At 30.3% G+C, this 16698-nt stretch overlaps 1 protein-coding gene across 2 annotated transcripts; it reads right to left on the bottom strand.

Annotated features, from left to right (window-relative positions):
* Positions 1-13832: 13832 nt before the first annotated feature.
* LOC149526930 (uncharacterized) lies at positions 13833-14719 on the bottom strand. 2 transcript variants are annotated; one of them, XM_089784315.1, is made up of 2 exons: positions 14319-14719; positions 13833-14116 (listed from the first exon to the last, which is right to left on the bottom strand). In XM_089784315.1, exon 1 carries the CDS (start codon positions 14717-14719, stop codon positions 14351-14353), a length of 369 nt encoding a protein of 122 aa, XP_089640441.1. In that variant the 3' UTR covers positions 13833-14116; positions 14319-14350. The 2 variants fall into 2 exon arrangements, with proteins under 2 accessions (XP_089640441.1, XP_089640442.1); XM_089784316.1 differs by having other exon boundaries at positions 13833-14077.
* Positions 14720-16698: the final 1979 nt, after the last annotated feature.

The following is a 16698-nucleotide window of genomic DNA, read 5'->3' as shown; positions in this document are numbered from 1 at the left end:
TGGTGTCATTAGCACTTGATATCTTCAATGAGTTGTGATGAGAATCCAACATTTGGTGTCTTTTACTATTGGTAACATCCTTTAACACCATAATTGGAATTGTGCTTTACATTCTATGCTTCTCACTTATGCTTGAATGTTGAAATCAACAATTAATATCAAGTGTTTAAGCTCATTTCAAAATATTGGTATTAAGCTTAATCAATTGGTATCTAGCATTAAGCTTTATATTACTTGAGCTTTAAAATTGATTAAATCCTTCTTAAATGTGTTTGAGCTTTGAAATTAACAAATCGATATACTTGGTCTAATGTCCTTTTAAAAGAGGGGAGCCTTTACTAGTGTTTTGTCAATTGGTATAATGAGTTTTAACATGATTTTATCCCTCACAATTGATTTTGTGCCTATTTGCTTATACAAAAGAGGAGCTTTTACTTTTATCTGCCACTTGGTATATTGAGACTTATCTTGATCTTTAAACAATGGGTACTTGTGGCATCATATCTTTCAAAATTGGCTTGGTGATAATTGAGGTTATTGAATTTTTTTTTCTAACAATTGGTGTTGGTGTTGAATATTGGTTGTAAGTATTGAATATTTATTTTTTTAATAATTGGTAAATCCCTTATTGTACTTATGGTATTTTGCAAATTGTGCTTCTATCTTCCTTTTTGATATATAAAAAAAGGGTAAAAATATTGCTTGAGAAGATTTGCATCTTCAAAAAGGAATGACTTGTAACTTGACTCAAGTTTTGAACCTTGCAACTATTGAGGAGGAGTTTTTGAATTTTTTAAAACATTTCAACCCTTCTCAAAGTTTTATAAAAGCTTAACATTTCTAATCAAAGTACTTGATGATTAAAATTAAGGGAGTAATTTTTTACAAGCAAATTTTGCTCAAAGTTTGTCATATTAAAAAAAGAGAGATTGTTTGCTTTATTAGCTCTAAAATGATTATAGCTTTGAAATGATGGAAATGATCAACATTGCTTCAATGATCTTTGAACTTGTTTGAATGATCTTTCAACTTGTTTAAATGATTTTTGAAGTTGTTTAAATGAGTTTTGGAACTTGTTTGAATAGTTTTTAAAACTTTTTTAATTAATTTTTGAAGATCCTAAGTGTTTCCATGTGAAAATTTTTAAAATTACTTGAATGAGTTTTGAAATTGTGTGAATGATTTTTGAACTTGTTTGCATAGTTTTTAAACTTGTTTAAATTAGTTTTAAAGCTTTTTTGCATTTGATTTTGAAATGTCCTAGTATTTGATATCAAATTGGGTTTAAAAAAGAAGAATTTTATATGTTTTAAGCAAAAAGTATTGATACTTTGGTCAAAAGTATTGATATATTTTAAACAAAATGGTTCTGCCCAAAATGTATACATTTCAAAATGTATCGATACATTCCAAAACTAGCCATTGCACACGAAAATCAAAGGAAAAATAGTTAGTTTCTTCACCAAACCTTCTCCAACTATAAAAGGGACTTTTCTAACACATTTACAAGGTCAGAAGAGTGGAGAAAAACATTATTTGATCAAGAATGAAATTATATGAAGAAAAAGAAGAAAAAAGAGAGAAACTAAGCTAGAGCAAGCAATTCACATTCTTCCACCAAGCTTTTAAGCTTTCTTGTGCTATAATTCCTTTGTGTTTTCATTCCTATCTTTTTGTAATCATTTTTGTACTCATCACACTCTTCTTACATTGTACTTACTTAGCAAAATCTACCTTCTAGAGGTATCTTGATATTCAAAATTGTAAGAGAGAAAAAGGTTGTGTTTTAGCCTTTAAAAGGCATTGTGAAGGTTGTGCTTGATCCATAAAAGGCATTATATTGAGAGATTGTGCTTGATCCTTGAAAGGCATTGTAAAGGTTATGCTTGAGCCTTAAAAAGTATTTTTCATAATAGATTTGAAATTCCTTAGTGAGCTAAGGGAGAGGAAGTAGGCAAGGAAGTCGAACCTCTATAAAAATATTGTGCCTTCTCTCTTTATTTTTTACTCCTTGAATTTATACATTTACATTAAAGAATTTATCAAATTTTTCCTTTAGTTGTTTATTCCTTAATTTACTCTTCAAATTATTATTGACACATATTGATAGAAAACAAATTTATGAAAATTATTTTTAGCTTGACTTGATTGGAAGCTAGTGAAAATTTTACACTATTGCATTTTGCCTTGAAGAGTTTAATTTATTTTCAACTTGTTTGGTCATCACTTTGCTTAAATTACTTTTGGCATGTTTAAAGTGAAAACAAATTTGAGAAACTTGTTTTCAAACTTGCCTTAATAAAAAGTTTAAATTTGTTGAAAAGAATTTTTAAAAATCCAATTCACCCTTATCTTGGATATTGTTCTCATTATTAGATAGCTAACATTTCTAACAGTACTCTTCATGTTCATTTGATTCTTCCCCTGTCTTGTCGTATTCTCCTTCAGCCTCCTCATCTCCATCATCTTCTTCATTATGTTCAACATCTACAAACATATTAACCGCTTCATGTTCACCACTAACAGGAAGTGTATTATTGTCAAGGTTGATCAAAATATGATCAAATGGTGAATTAAAGGAAACTTAATCTTCTTGATACATCTTTTCATTTCTTGCTCATTATCCATAATGAGAAATCGACTTCAAGCTTTCATTGTGAATACTGCCCACCAATCACATCAATCTCTTTTATTTGATGGATACGGAGTGTAGTACACTTAAGTTGCTTATTCGGCTAAAACAAAAGGCTCATTATTAGTAAGAATTGAGTTGATTTTAATTTCAAGCAACCCATGAACAGGATTTACTCAAACTCCTCTATCGATATCAACTCAAACAATAGGACTCAATCGTTGACACTAAAGTATTCTAACCCAACGATATCTACCAACAATCTGTAAATGTTATGATCATAATCATTACAACAACTTCCCTTTATGCATATACCACTACTCATCATTTTACTATTGTCACCATAAGACAATGTGTGAAACTTGTATCTATTGACGTAATAACCTTTGAAACACCTTGCCATACAACCAAGACCGTAACCTCGACCACACATGAATCAATTTGACTCGATATTAGCTAACCTATGAAAAAAGTTGCATGGCTTCTAATTATTTGAAGTATTAAATTAAAAAAACCAAATTGACTTATTAAATATAAATTACATATCGTTTAAACCAATTACGAAATGATGCATCATGAACTTTTTCCAATCTCATATCGAAATACCATATTGTTCTCTGTTAACCATATTGTCGAACATCTTATAAATAAATCACTAATTAACAAAATTATTCTCCATTCACAATTTTCTAAATTATTGGTTAAACTTATACCTACTCAATGTACGGTAAAATCTCCTCGTAATTCATTAATAGATATAGTTCAATGGCATAGAACTCATCCTCTTTTAGGTAACAACATTCTCAAATTGATCTAAAGAGCATTCAGGATAGGTGAAAATCAACAGACAACTGGCTGCATCAACTTCTCCACCGTTGTCATTTCGTGGGACTTGGTTCATTCTTGTTATGATTGTAGGTACTTTGGCTTCACATTCATTAATTGGAACATAGCCGACAGTTTTATGTGTTTCTCGCATCCAACCCACAAAGGAGTGTCGGCATCATTTAACAACTAGAAGAATGATGCAGCGTTCAGATTAGATCTTCAGAAAAAACCAGTTCTTCTCGAGTCTTGTTATTGAAGTGAAACTTCGGTTATAAAGCATCTATTCCCACTTCAGCATATGGATTCTCTACTCTCACTTCATTAACTACTTCGTTCTGCTCCCTAACAAAATGTCTCGATGATTGGCCGGCATGGAATGATTCACCATGTGCATCTCATATTGTGTACTCACTAGTAAAGCTTTTATGAAATGAGTGGTCCTAAACCTTATTACCAACCAAAAACTTGCTATTCATACATCGAGAGCAAGGATATCTAATCTTATTCTCAATCATGTATCTTGGTTGATTGAACACAAATTAAATAAATTCATCTATGCCATTGATAAATTCTGTGGAAAGAAATCCACTTCAATCCACTAAGGAATATATCCAACTCCGATCTCATTCCATTTTGAGAAAAAAAATATTAAAACAAACATATGAAGTCGTCCATTATCAGATGTTAACACAAATATCATTCAAACACAAAATCCAACTAAATACAATTCATAATTATTTGCTTAATCACGAAAATAATTTTTTTCATAATCAATTTTAAACTTTTATTAAATTTACTTATACATTTGGAATTTATTAATTATTAATACATAATTATTCATAATTAGATCAATTATGTAATTAATTCCCTAATTAAGCACCTTAAATAATTATCTTAAGTAAATTTTATATAATATTACTAATATAATTAAATTCTTAAATAGTTATAACACATTACATACCTAACAAATTAATTAATTTAAATATTTTTAAATTAAATAATATTAATAATTTTGTTAATTGCTTTTTTACTAAAAAAAATTTTTCACTTCATTAGTTAAATTATTTAATTATTTATGTAAGAACCTTAATTAATTTAAATAATTTTTAATTATCTTCAATTAACTAATTTAATTATTTGACTAATGACTAATACTTATAATTAATACATTACATTACTTAATTAACTTAATCATCCAACTACATTATTAACATGTTAACTCATTAACTTAAATATTTTTAAAATTCAATAATATTACTAATTTTCTTGATTCCTTAATTACTAAAAAATTTTATTCATTTCGTTAGTTAAACTATTTAATTATTTATGTAAAAATCTTAATTAATTTAAATAATTTTTAATTATCTTCAATTAACTCATTTAGTTATTTGATTAATGACTAAGACTTGTAATTAATACATAAAAGTACTTAATTAACTAAATTATTTAATTACATTATTGACATAATGAAGTTTTAATGTAAATATTTTTTAAGTTAAACAATATTACTTATTTAGTTCATTGCTCAATAGTTAATTTGCTTAATTGAATTTGATTACTAAAAATTATTTCCATTTTGATTAATTACCAAAGTTTGCTTAATTAAACACTTCATTTAATTATTAACTAATTTTTAGTAAACAACTAAAGCCTAAACCAACATCTTTTTGATTGAATTTTCTTTGCCAACAACTATGTAACAAACACCTAAACTCTAACAAATCAACAGCAAAATGCCAACAAAAACAAATTATAAAGAAAAACTTGAAACAATATTATAGCAATACATTTTTTTCATTTCATTACAAACTATATAATCCAATTGAATCATATGGCGGCAATTGGTAAATTAAACCTTCAATCCACAACAACTAACACCTCAAATATTTGAACAAGAAAAACCTCAAATGTTCAAACAATCAAAACCACAAATTAATGGTAGGAATTCATTCATGGGAGAATGTAACCCAACCTAAGAAGGAGAAGGAGCACCTATTGAGGTAAAGGCAGTGATAGGGACTTAACAATGGTCAGCCAATCAGAGTTGCGAATGGATGCTACCTTCTGCCATGTGGAGGTCGACGTGGGTGTGTCATCAATAGATAAGAGGAGGCGTTCCTGTGGGGTGAAAGGAAACCAAAAAAGAGTGAAAAGAAAGTAAAAGACTGAAGAGAGAACAGAAAGGAGAAAAGAAGAAAGAGAAAAAAAAGAGTAAAGGGAGAAACTCGAGCAGGGATTTATGAATATTGCTGATGGAATCATCGATGGATGATTCCATGGTAATTAGAATGGGATAAATTTGGGAGAAATCTCACATGCGGATTTTAAATATGTATTATGGACAGATTACTCCATCAATACCTAAAAATTAATACTGACTGAAATTTTGTTAGCATATCTTTCAGTAATGTTACCAATGCTTAACTAAAATACCAACCACTCAGGCCATCAATTAGGTGGTCAATAAATTCCATCAGTAACATAGTACTAATGAAATAAGTCCATCAATAAACTTCCTGCCATGTTACTATTCATGCATGCCATTATATTACAGACAGAGTATCAACGGATTGCATTCTATTAGAATATTCAATTGATATTTAATCAGTATTTCTAACAATCTTGTTCCATCGGTATTTCAATAGTAATTATCGATGAAATATTATCGACAAAATTGATTCCATCGGTAAAAATAATTTTTTGGTAATGGATTGGAATTATTAGGCTTATGATCTTCTTCTTGTTCTATTTTTTATCAAATGCTTTTACTCAGTTGTCTCCTTTGCATTTCTTTGGTATGATTTGTTTCTTTTTTATGATTATGCTTTTTCCATCTTGCCTATCCCTACTACTATGTTTAAAGGTTTTGATCTTCTTCTCCTTTTTGCTTTCATGTTGCCTGTTTTCCAACATAGATGTCACAATTTCAGCACTGACACTCTGCTATCTGTTTCCTGCAAAGCATGGTTTCATTATCTTTATTTATTTATTTATTTATTTATTCATTCATTCTTAATTTTCAGCCACCTGTTATTTTGTTTCATTAAGAATTTTTGCTTGTGAACTCTAAGCAAAAATCTACCCATATGCTTACCCATCTTGTACTTTCAATTCTATTAATATACTCTTTTTTCTTAACAGAGCAAAAAAAAAAGTTTACAATTTCTGTTATTCTTTTACAATAAAGAACGTCCTTTGATTAATTTCTTCAATCTTCGTTTCAAGGGTCACGATGACTTGATCTTGAACTTTGTACTCCGCTTCAAGGGTTTTTGACTTGATCTTGAATTTGCTTCAAGGGTCTTATGACTTGATCTTGAACGAACGATTTAGAGACTTCGTTTTAAATGTCTTGAAAACTTGATCTTGAATGAATGATTTAGAGACTTTTCTTAAAGGGTCTTGACGACTTAATTGAATGAACAATTTGGAGACTTCACTACAAAGGTCTTGATGACTTGATCTTGAACGAACAATTAATAGACTTTGTTTCAAGGGTTTTGACGACTTGATCTTGAACAAACAATTTGTAGACTTTGCTTTAAGGGTCTGGGACTTGACTCTGAGCAAATGATTTAGAGACTTTATTTCAAAGGTCTTAACAACGTGATTTTGAACAAATATTTAAAGACTTTGTTTCAAGAGTCTTATGACTCAATCTTGAATGAATGATTTGAATACTTCGCTCTAAGGGTCTTGGGACTTGATCTTGAATGAATGATTTGGAGACCTAGACTTGTAGGTTAGAACTTTGGAGAAGCTTTTGCTTTTCAAATTTTCCTTCTTGAACTTAATTGGAAATCTAGAAAAGCTTTGGTGCTTCAGATCTTCCTTCTTGGATTTATGGAACTTTGGAGGCTTTGATCTTCAGATCTTGGACTTGGTTGAACTTTTGATGCTTTGATCTTCAGAATCTTCCTTCTAGGCTTTGATTTTCATAATCTTCTTTCTCAAATTTGGTTGAAATTTCGAGGCTTTATTCTTTAGAACCTTCCTCTTTCTCCTAGTTGTCTTGTTTTTCCCTTTATTTCCTTTCTTTCTTGTTCTCCTTTCTCCATCGTTCCTTTCCTCCATGGTTCATCAAATGGCTTGGAGGCGCATTGTATTTATAATGCTAGATGAGAAACTTTCATGAGAATTTAGTCTTTTTAAATTATCTCTAAATTATTTTAATTTAATTAAAGATATATCATGATGACTTATAGATAAGTTTTTGATTGGCCAAATTTTGAGTCTTTGAGTTTTGATTGGTCAAATTGGAGTATTATCTATAAATTATCTTGATTTATTTGGAGATAAATTGGATTATCAAATTTGGATTTTATATCTAAATTATCTTCATTTATTTAAAGATAAATTGGATGACCAACATGTAAAATTTAATTGGTCAAATTTAAATATTATCTCTAAATTACCTTGATTTCTTTAAGGATAAATTGGATGATCAATATTTGCATTTTTATTGGTCCAAATTAGATATTATCTCAAGTGATAAATATATGACTCATATGTAAAATTTAATTGGTTCAACTATGCATCTTTGAGATAATTCAACCAATAAATTAATTAGCTTATGATTAATTATATGGCTAACTTCATTGATGTCTTCAAGTCCACATGGTAATACATGATTGGTCGTTGACAAATTTCTTCAATTTACTAATTTCGAACATGTGGTATATTTTAATGGGATAACAATTTTTCTCCTTCTACAAATGCCCTTCAAAACTTGTTCAGACATGATTTTGAATGTGACAAGTGGACTGGTCTTGAAATTTAATCTTCGTTATCCATTTACAATGTGACAAGTGGAAAAGTGTTCGAAATATAATTTGTTTTGGTACCAACATTTGCTTAAATTCTTCATTTGAGGAGAATTCTTACATGTGTACAAGCCATGTTACTGATATGCTTAAAAAGATTCATTACTAGCTAAAAATCTTTTCTCGTTTATGCTTTTATTCTTCAGATTCTTTAGTGAAAGATTGGATCAAAGAAAATTTTCAAAATTGTCTTATTTTTGAACAGCTTCTATCTTAATTTAATTCACCAATTTATCTTACTCATTTGATTCTTATTTTTTTGCACATGATGTATAACCATGTTGGCTAAACGTAGTAAAAATTTGAGACTAGTGGAAGTTGATTTGATGGGCAACATAGAGTCAAAATTGAAGAGGTGAGGTATAAAAAATTGTTCTTAACAGTCTGATAGCCTCTATTTTGATTTAATTCACCAACATATCTAGCTCATTTGATCCCCATAATTTTTATACATGATGTATGACTATGTCGGATAGACTTCGTAAAAATTTGAGACTTGTTAAAGCTAATTTAATTAGCTAAACATGATGCCAACATTGAAGAGGTGGACTGTAGAAAATCATTCTTCGCATTCTAACTGCTTATGTTTTGATTTAATTCAACAATTTATCTTTGTCAAGTTGATAACTTCATCATTGTAAAAAGTTGAATCATCATCAATCTAAGAGACATTATTTTTGGGTTGATTGAACTTGGCAATGTGACCAAGTTGCCTAAGTACCTCCCAATATGAAAGATCAAGTCACAACATAGTTCTTTTTTTTTATGCCCTAACTTTTGCCTAATTCATCCTCTTAAGAATTTTCAACTTATGAAGGTTTTTTTCTCTTTTTTAGGTAGTTCATGCTCTTATTAAGGAGCAACTAATCTTCAAGCATAGTAGCACTTCAAAAAAAAATTTCATTGCATTATCTTTTGCATCAGCTTCTTGATGAGAAGCTACGATCCATCTTTCATCGTCTTAACCCTCATTTGTGTAGTCATAGTTATTACCCCCATTTTCTTGAAAATTGGTTACTTCTTTTTCAATTTAGGATTGATGTGATGGAGTTGAAAAATCCAAATTTTATAATTGTGCTTAACACATTACGTTGAGAAACCATTACTGATGTCAAATTTGATGACAAAGTTTCTTCCTTAAATTCACTTTTCCCATCATTGTAAAGCCACATGATTTTTTCTTTCAAAACAAAATATTTTTCTATAAGGTGGCCAATCAAGCGATGATACTTGCAATAGTTGGGGTTAGTCACTCTATTAGCTTCTTAAGGTCACTTTATACTTGGCAACTAAATGACCTTAGCCTTCAAGAGGTTTTCCAACATGTCTAAAATATCTAAATCAAGGAAAGGATATTACTTATCTTGTCTTTCCTTCAAAGAGGTTTTATTTTTACCTTAATTGTGAAGGGAGACACTTTTTTTTTTTTGAGAATTCTTTGAATTGGTGAACATCTTGAGGGCCTTGGTGCTTATAGTCATAGATTGTTCATTTTCACACATATCGAACATGTTTTGCCCCTTTTATGAATGTCTTCATTTTCCTTGTCGTCATTTTGGCTCTTGAAAAATAGATCTTTGATTTCCAGCAATAAACATATTTATCTCCATCTCATGTGCACAATTAGCTAACTCTTTAAAGGTTTTAGGCTTAATACCTTGAAAAATATAACGCAATCCCCAATTCATCCCTTGGATGCACATATCGAAGGCTAATGACTCAAATAATCGTTCTTTACAGTTAAAACTTAGATTTCTCCACTTATGGATGTAATCAATCATAGGCTCACCCTTCCATTAATGTGAAGTTATGAGTTCAATCATGCTAACAACATGTTGCGTGCTATAAAAGTGATTAAGGAACTCACACTCTAGTTGTTCAAACTATCAATTGTTCCGAGCTCAAAATCAATGCACTAGTCGAAGGGATTGCTTTTAATAGAACAAATGAATTGTTTCACCGTAAGATCTCCATAGGTGTCAACGTTGTTGCAAGGTTCCACAAAAAGCACAACATGTTGGTTTGGATTTCCTTTACCATCGAATTGTTGAAACTTTGGTGGTTGATAATTCTCTGCCATTCTTATGCAATCAATCCTTTGGGAGTATGGTTTTGCATAAGTGTAGGAAATTTGGGTGACATTTTCCACTTATTTCTTGATGAATTCTTTCAATTGGTCAAGAATGACCACTTTATTGCCACTTTATTGGCTTTTCTTGGAGATTTTTTTCCACTTCCATAGTGGAATTCTCATAATTTTCTTGAAGATTCTGACACTAATTTTGGCCAAGATAAATTGGAGCCTTTCCAATAAGGCTATTAATTTTTTCCATCATTAAGGCAATTTGATCATCATTTTCTTTTATTCTTGTTGTTAGAGATTGCACAACCTTTGTCAAAAGCATAACTTGCTCTTCCAAAGATGTCGTGTTAGTCGTCATGACAACTATCACTTTAGAATTTTCTCTTGAAGAGGCATTGTGGCATGGGGATGATGGAACAAAACTGCTTCTTGAATAGCCATCTTGTTCATTGAATGAGAGTAGGAGATTTGTACTTGATTCTTTAAAGCAAGCAACTTTCCATGCAAAAACTTTTTTAAAATTTGGGGAAGAAGTATCATACAAAGGATTTAGGTTGAACACTAGAAAAGTCTGCTTATACAATTCATTACAAGTCTTTGTCCTTTGCCCAATGCCATATGGATAAGTTGGAACATCCGTGCTTGATGATGAATTTGAAAAGAGTGCAAGATTCGCTCGTTCATGCCTAAAAGTTAATTTATCAACGTAGTTTTTAGCCATTATTACAATTTTGAGATTTGCTTGAAGAAAATATATGAGAGGTAGAGATTGTCCCACTAGACGTGCAAGAAATTTGAACACACAAATTTTGAGTCAAAATTTTAGACTAGAAAAATTTGAAGATAAATTTAAAATTTATTTATTTATCAAACATAAGTTTACACTCTCTGGTATTTTTTTAAAATAAAGAATGTCTTCTAATTAATTTCTTCAATCTTCGTTTCAAGGGTCACAATGACTTGATCTTGAACTTAGTACTTTGCTTCAAGTGTTGTTGACTTGATCTTGAATTCACTTTAAGGGTCTTATGACTTAATCTTAAAGGAACAATTTAGAGACTTTATTTCAGAGTCTTAACGACTTGATCTTGAACGAATAATTTAGAGACTTCATTTCAAGGGTCTTGACTACTGATCTTGAAAAAATGATTGGAGATTTGGCTTCAAGGGTCTTGACGACTTATAATTTGAAGACTTTACTTCAAAGGTCTTGACGACTTGATCTTGAACGAACAATTTGGATACTTCTCTTCAAAGGTCTTGACTACTTAATCCTGAACGAACAATTCGGAGACTTTGTTTCAATAGTCTTGATGACTTGATTTTGATCGAATGATTTGGAGACTTCACTTCAAGGGTCTCGTAACTTGATTTTGAATGAATGATTTGGAGACTTCGTTTCAATGGCCTTGACAACTTGATTTTGAACAAACGATTTGGAAACTTTGCTTCAAGAGTCTTGGGACTTGATCTCAAAAGAAGGATTTGGAGACTTCACTTCAAGGGTCTTTCAACTTGACCTTGAACGAATGATTTGGAGACTTCGACTCATAGGTTGGAACTTTGGAGAAACTTTGGTTCTTCTAATCTTCTTTCTTAGACTTATTCAAAAATCTAGAAACGTTTTAATGGTTCAAATCTTCCTTCTTGGATTTATGGAACTTTGTTGGCTTTGATTTGCAAAATCTTCCTTCGAGGCTTTAATCTTCACAATCTTCTTTCTAGGATTTGGTTGAACTCTGGAGGCTTTGATCTACTGAATCTACCTCTTTCTCCTAATTTTTTTCATTTTCCCTTGTTCTCCTTTCTCTGTCGCTTCCTTCCTCCGTGGTTCATCAAATGGTTTGGAGGAGTACTATATTTATAGTGCTAAATGAGAGACTTTTATAAGAATTTAATCTCTTTGAATTATCTCGAAATTATTTTAATATAATAGAGTTAAATCATAATAACTCATAAATGATTTTTGATTGATCAAATTTTGAGTCTTTGAGTTTTGATTAGTCGAATTTAAGTTTTATCTCTAAATTATCTTGATTTATTTAGAGATAAATTGGAAGACCAAATATAGATTTTATCTCTAAATTATCTTGATTTATGTAGAGATAAATTGGATGACGAATAGGTAAATTTATATTGGTTAAATTTAAATATTATTTTAAAATTATCTTGATTTATTTAAAGATAAATTGGATGACTAATTGTTGAATTTTTATTAGTCCAAATTTGATATTATCTTAAGAGATAAATATATGATTTTTAATTGATCCAACTATGTGTCTTTGAGATAATTTAGCTAATAAGTTAATTATTTTATGATTAATTATATGGCTATCTTCATTGATGTCTTTGAGTCCATATGGCAATACATGATTCGTCTTTGAAAATTTTCTTTAATTTACTAATTTCGAACGTGTGGCATCTTGTAATTGGATAACAATTTTTCTCCTTCTACAATATATATTAAATGAGCCTCTACCATCACTACTTGTAGGGGTAGATCCTTTGTAGTTAAGGGGGTTGTGGCCCTTCCAGAATTTTTAAAAATTTTTATATATCATATAAAATTTTTAAAATCGTTTATATATTCTCTTAATAGCTTCCTCCAATTTTTTTATTTAATAATTAATACAAATAAGGAATAACAAAATGACTCCACATGTCTCACTCAACTTTACTCTCTTAAGTCTTAAAATTTCATCAATGTATCATTTTTTTTATTAATCCTGATTATATAAAAGAAAATTATCTGAAGTATATCTTTTTTATTTGTTTTACGTTTTATATTTAGTTGAAAAAAATTATCTTGAGTATATAAAAGGAAATTTATTTGAGTATGTCGTCTTTAAACAATCTTGATTATATAAGAGGAAATTATTAATCTTGTATATTGTATTTAACTATTTGTATTTTATTAATTATAGTTTTATATTTAGTATTAAATAAAAATAAAATAAAAATATTAGATGTTGATTATATTAATTTTTTTCTAAATTTGATTAAAATATGAGTAAATTGAAAACAATTGATAAATTCTTTAAAAAAAAAGATGTAAATTGTCTCAATGATTTTCTTACAATTAAGCCACCAAGCCTCAATGCTTCAACTCATGAACAAAATCAATGTGAATTAAAACATCTCAAACTTAATCATGGAAAAATGTATGTTTTTCAATATAAAATTAATAACTGATAAATTTGAATTCAAAAAATATCATCGAGTACAATTTTACTAAAAACCTATCATACCTCTTTTCCATAAGTGAGATGACATGCGACATTCCAAAAACATAATTAATATACTAATTTTTAAAATTTTTAATCTTATTCTTCTAACCTCTAGCAAAAGTGGACAAGCTCCACGGAATACTTGCTTTGCATAATATAAGTTCTTTAATGGTGGAAGAAAGAGCTCAACCAGCTAGCACCCGGCAGACTGCAAAAGCATGTACCAGGGAAGAGGAGACTTTCGCTAGATATCAATCACACAAGAAGAGAAGAGAGAGTGAAGGATTTTCATTTTTTTTGTTTTGTTCATTCGTTGTTTGTGGTTGTACAATGTAAACTGTGCCGAGTGACGCTTTCTTCTCCGCTTCATTTACTGCCTTTTAGTGTAGCTCTGGGCTGATTAATGGAACACTGTAAACACTAAACAGGGCTAGGGAGTACACACAGTACAGCACAGCCCACATGTTTTCGAGAACGTCTGAGTCTGATGGACAAGGAGAAAGAAAGAACCAGCTCAATTGTACTGGGAAACAGGTACATAAGAACACCCTCAGAAAAAATGAATTGGGAAAAAGATTTTCAAAATATAACTCAATGTGACAATAAGTAGATGTTATAACACGAATATACGGATACCCAATATCAGACTGCATGTGGATATCATCAACTTAATTCTTCAATTACATGTTTTTCAACTCAAATAGCAGAGAGAATCTAGAACTTACCTTTAGGTCTTTTTTCTGTTTATATGTGAACATTATGCTCTCATTTCCTTGTGTTGTACCCCAAAAGCCTCAAAACATGGGATCCCAAATAACTTCCGTGGCAAGGACTCTGCAACCATGACAATATTCGCCAGTCCTTCCCTGGACAATGTGCTACAAGCCGTAGATACCGTGGGGATTGCGCTGGAAAGATCAGAAATAGGTAACAAACAATTGGCAAGTAATGCACTGCTGGTTGCGGTGAAAAACGCTTCCCAGTAATGGGGAGGAGGGATACTGTTAACTGCCTCAAGATTGATCTCGAAGAGCTCTTCTTCTTCGTCTTCCATCTCTGCCAGACTCTGGGTCTGGCTGCTGCTTCCTCCATCTTTTGAAATTTCTTCTTTGACAGCAGAAGCCATTGTTTAATCTCAGGTTGCTTTTCGTTTTGTGGAAGTTTTCACGAGTCTTAATTTGTATAAATAAAGGGTGGTTTATGTGTAGTGGAGTGGAGGGAAGGTGGTAAGTAGAACGCTCTTCAACAAACTTACAACAAATTTTGGTCAAAAAGAAACAATCCAAATCAATTCGGATTCGGAGGTTGCTTTTCAAATGCCATTATCATACATAATCTTCCTTTTAACAATTCCGGAATACAATCTCAACGTATTCATGAACATAACTAACCCTCTTGCTTCTCATTATTGTTTTCCGAACCTACATGTATAATTTAATCAGTTATATAACAAAAGAAAAGGCCAATAAATGCTCGGCCCATTACTACTAGTATATACAAATCGTGGACGGTTCAAGTCAACACCAACCATTTGAAAGGCTTTCCTTTTTCAATTAATATTTTCTGTTTGATGAAATTTAATTTCTGAAAAGATCGTAGTAGAAAATCTTAAGGTCAATTACTTGCTATCAAAACTGCTCATCTTGCTGTAATAGATTTTTTTTTTTTGAAAATTATAGACGAATAGATTTATATTGGCATAATACTTAAAAAGAGTTCTTAAATTATTTAAAAAATTTATAATAAATTTTTATTTTTTTTATTATATTCAATCAAATATGTATATTTTTTATTTTGAGTCAAATAAATTTTTATAACTAATAATTAATTAATTGTTATTAATTAAATTATCAATTATCGCTTTACATCATATGACGCTGATGTGATATACTAACATAACATAATAGATGATGATGTAGCATGTTAATGTTAGATGATAATATGATTATAACTCTCCACCTAAACATTATATTAACATAACGTGAATATAAAATAATAAATAATATTTTAATTAATGACAAATAATCAATTAATCATCAGGATCTATTTGATCCAAAATAAAAATATAATAACTTGATTGAACTTATTTATTTAAAAAAAAAATTTAAATAGTTTAAGAACTTATCTAAGTATTATGTAATTTATACTCTAATAAAAATAGAATTTTGATCTTTTTCACTTTTTACTTTTGAATAAATTCCAACTTCACGGAAATGAGAGAGCAAAGAGAACTTTGTCCCATTCGTAAATACTAGGTTAAACATTCCTTGTGCTGAAAAAGAATGTTGGAATTTGGAAGTTTGAAAAAGTCAATCGTATGATCTAATCGTAATCGAACGCTATAGATTATGTAACAAAGTACATCAGATTTAGACATTCTGTACTTCGCTTTGATGAGAATCCGTTTCTTAACAGAAACCAAACCTCCAAAACTGTAGTCTAGTTTCAGAGGAACTGGTAATAATTACTTAAAATTCTCAGACGAAATCTTTTCACTGTAAAGTTATTAGAAGTAGAGCTAACCACCCCAACGCAACACAAGATAGTGCACGTTTTCTGGAAAAATAGAACAACCAGGGAGCAGCCTTTTAAGAGTCTCATTGTCTCAACAACCATTCCAAAACAACATATCCATGTATATTTTTTCCACGGTGGTTGTATCTTAGAGGAACATCTTCAAGTATAATTATCGTACAGAAATTTTTTTAGAAAAAACTCTTTTCGTTGATCAGATTCAGTCATAAAATATTAGACTTAATGGTTCCTGGTCTTATAGGCCAACTAACCAAATGATAGCGGTGAAGAGTCGGTGACTGATACTTAATTTTTTGTACCTTTCTAGCAGCGTCGTCCCTGTTTCTTGAAGATTGTTAGTTCTAATATACTTGCTATATGGTAAAACAGGGACAACCCCGGAGCCAGATGTCCAGGGAGAGGCCTTTTCTGTAGGGAATGATTTCGACCAATTGGAAATGGAAGATTAATGTAGATAGCCATGGCTTACCAGCAAAAGGAGTAAGACAAAATGAGGGAACTGGTTTCGAGTAGGAAATAGATAAAAACTATCCATTAGAATATTCATGGACTCTTTATCCAAAAAATCTT

The sequence above is a fragment of the Theobroma umbraticum genome, unplaced genomic scaffold (genome assembly GCF_002168275.2).
Source record: "Theobroma umbraticum cultivar Fairchild unplaced genomic scaffold, ASM216827v3 scaffold_86.0, whole genome shotgun sequence".
In the NCBI taxonomy this organism is placed as follows: Eukaryota; Viridiplantae; Streptophyta; class Magnoliopsida; order Malvales; family Malvaceae; genus Theobroma; species Theobroma umbraticum.
This window is presented reverse-complemented; position numbering and strand designations above follow the sequence as displayed.

Coding starts and splice junctions, on each gene's coding strand:
- LOC149526930 (XM_089784315.1), bottom strand. CDS start 14,719: ATGGCTTCTGCTGTCAAAGAAGAAATTTCAAAAGATGGAGGAAGCAGC.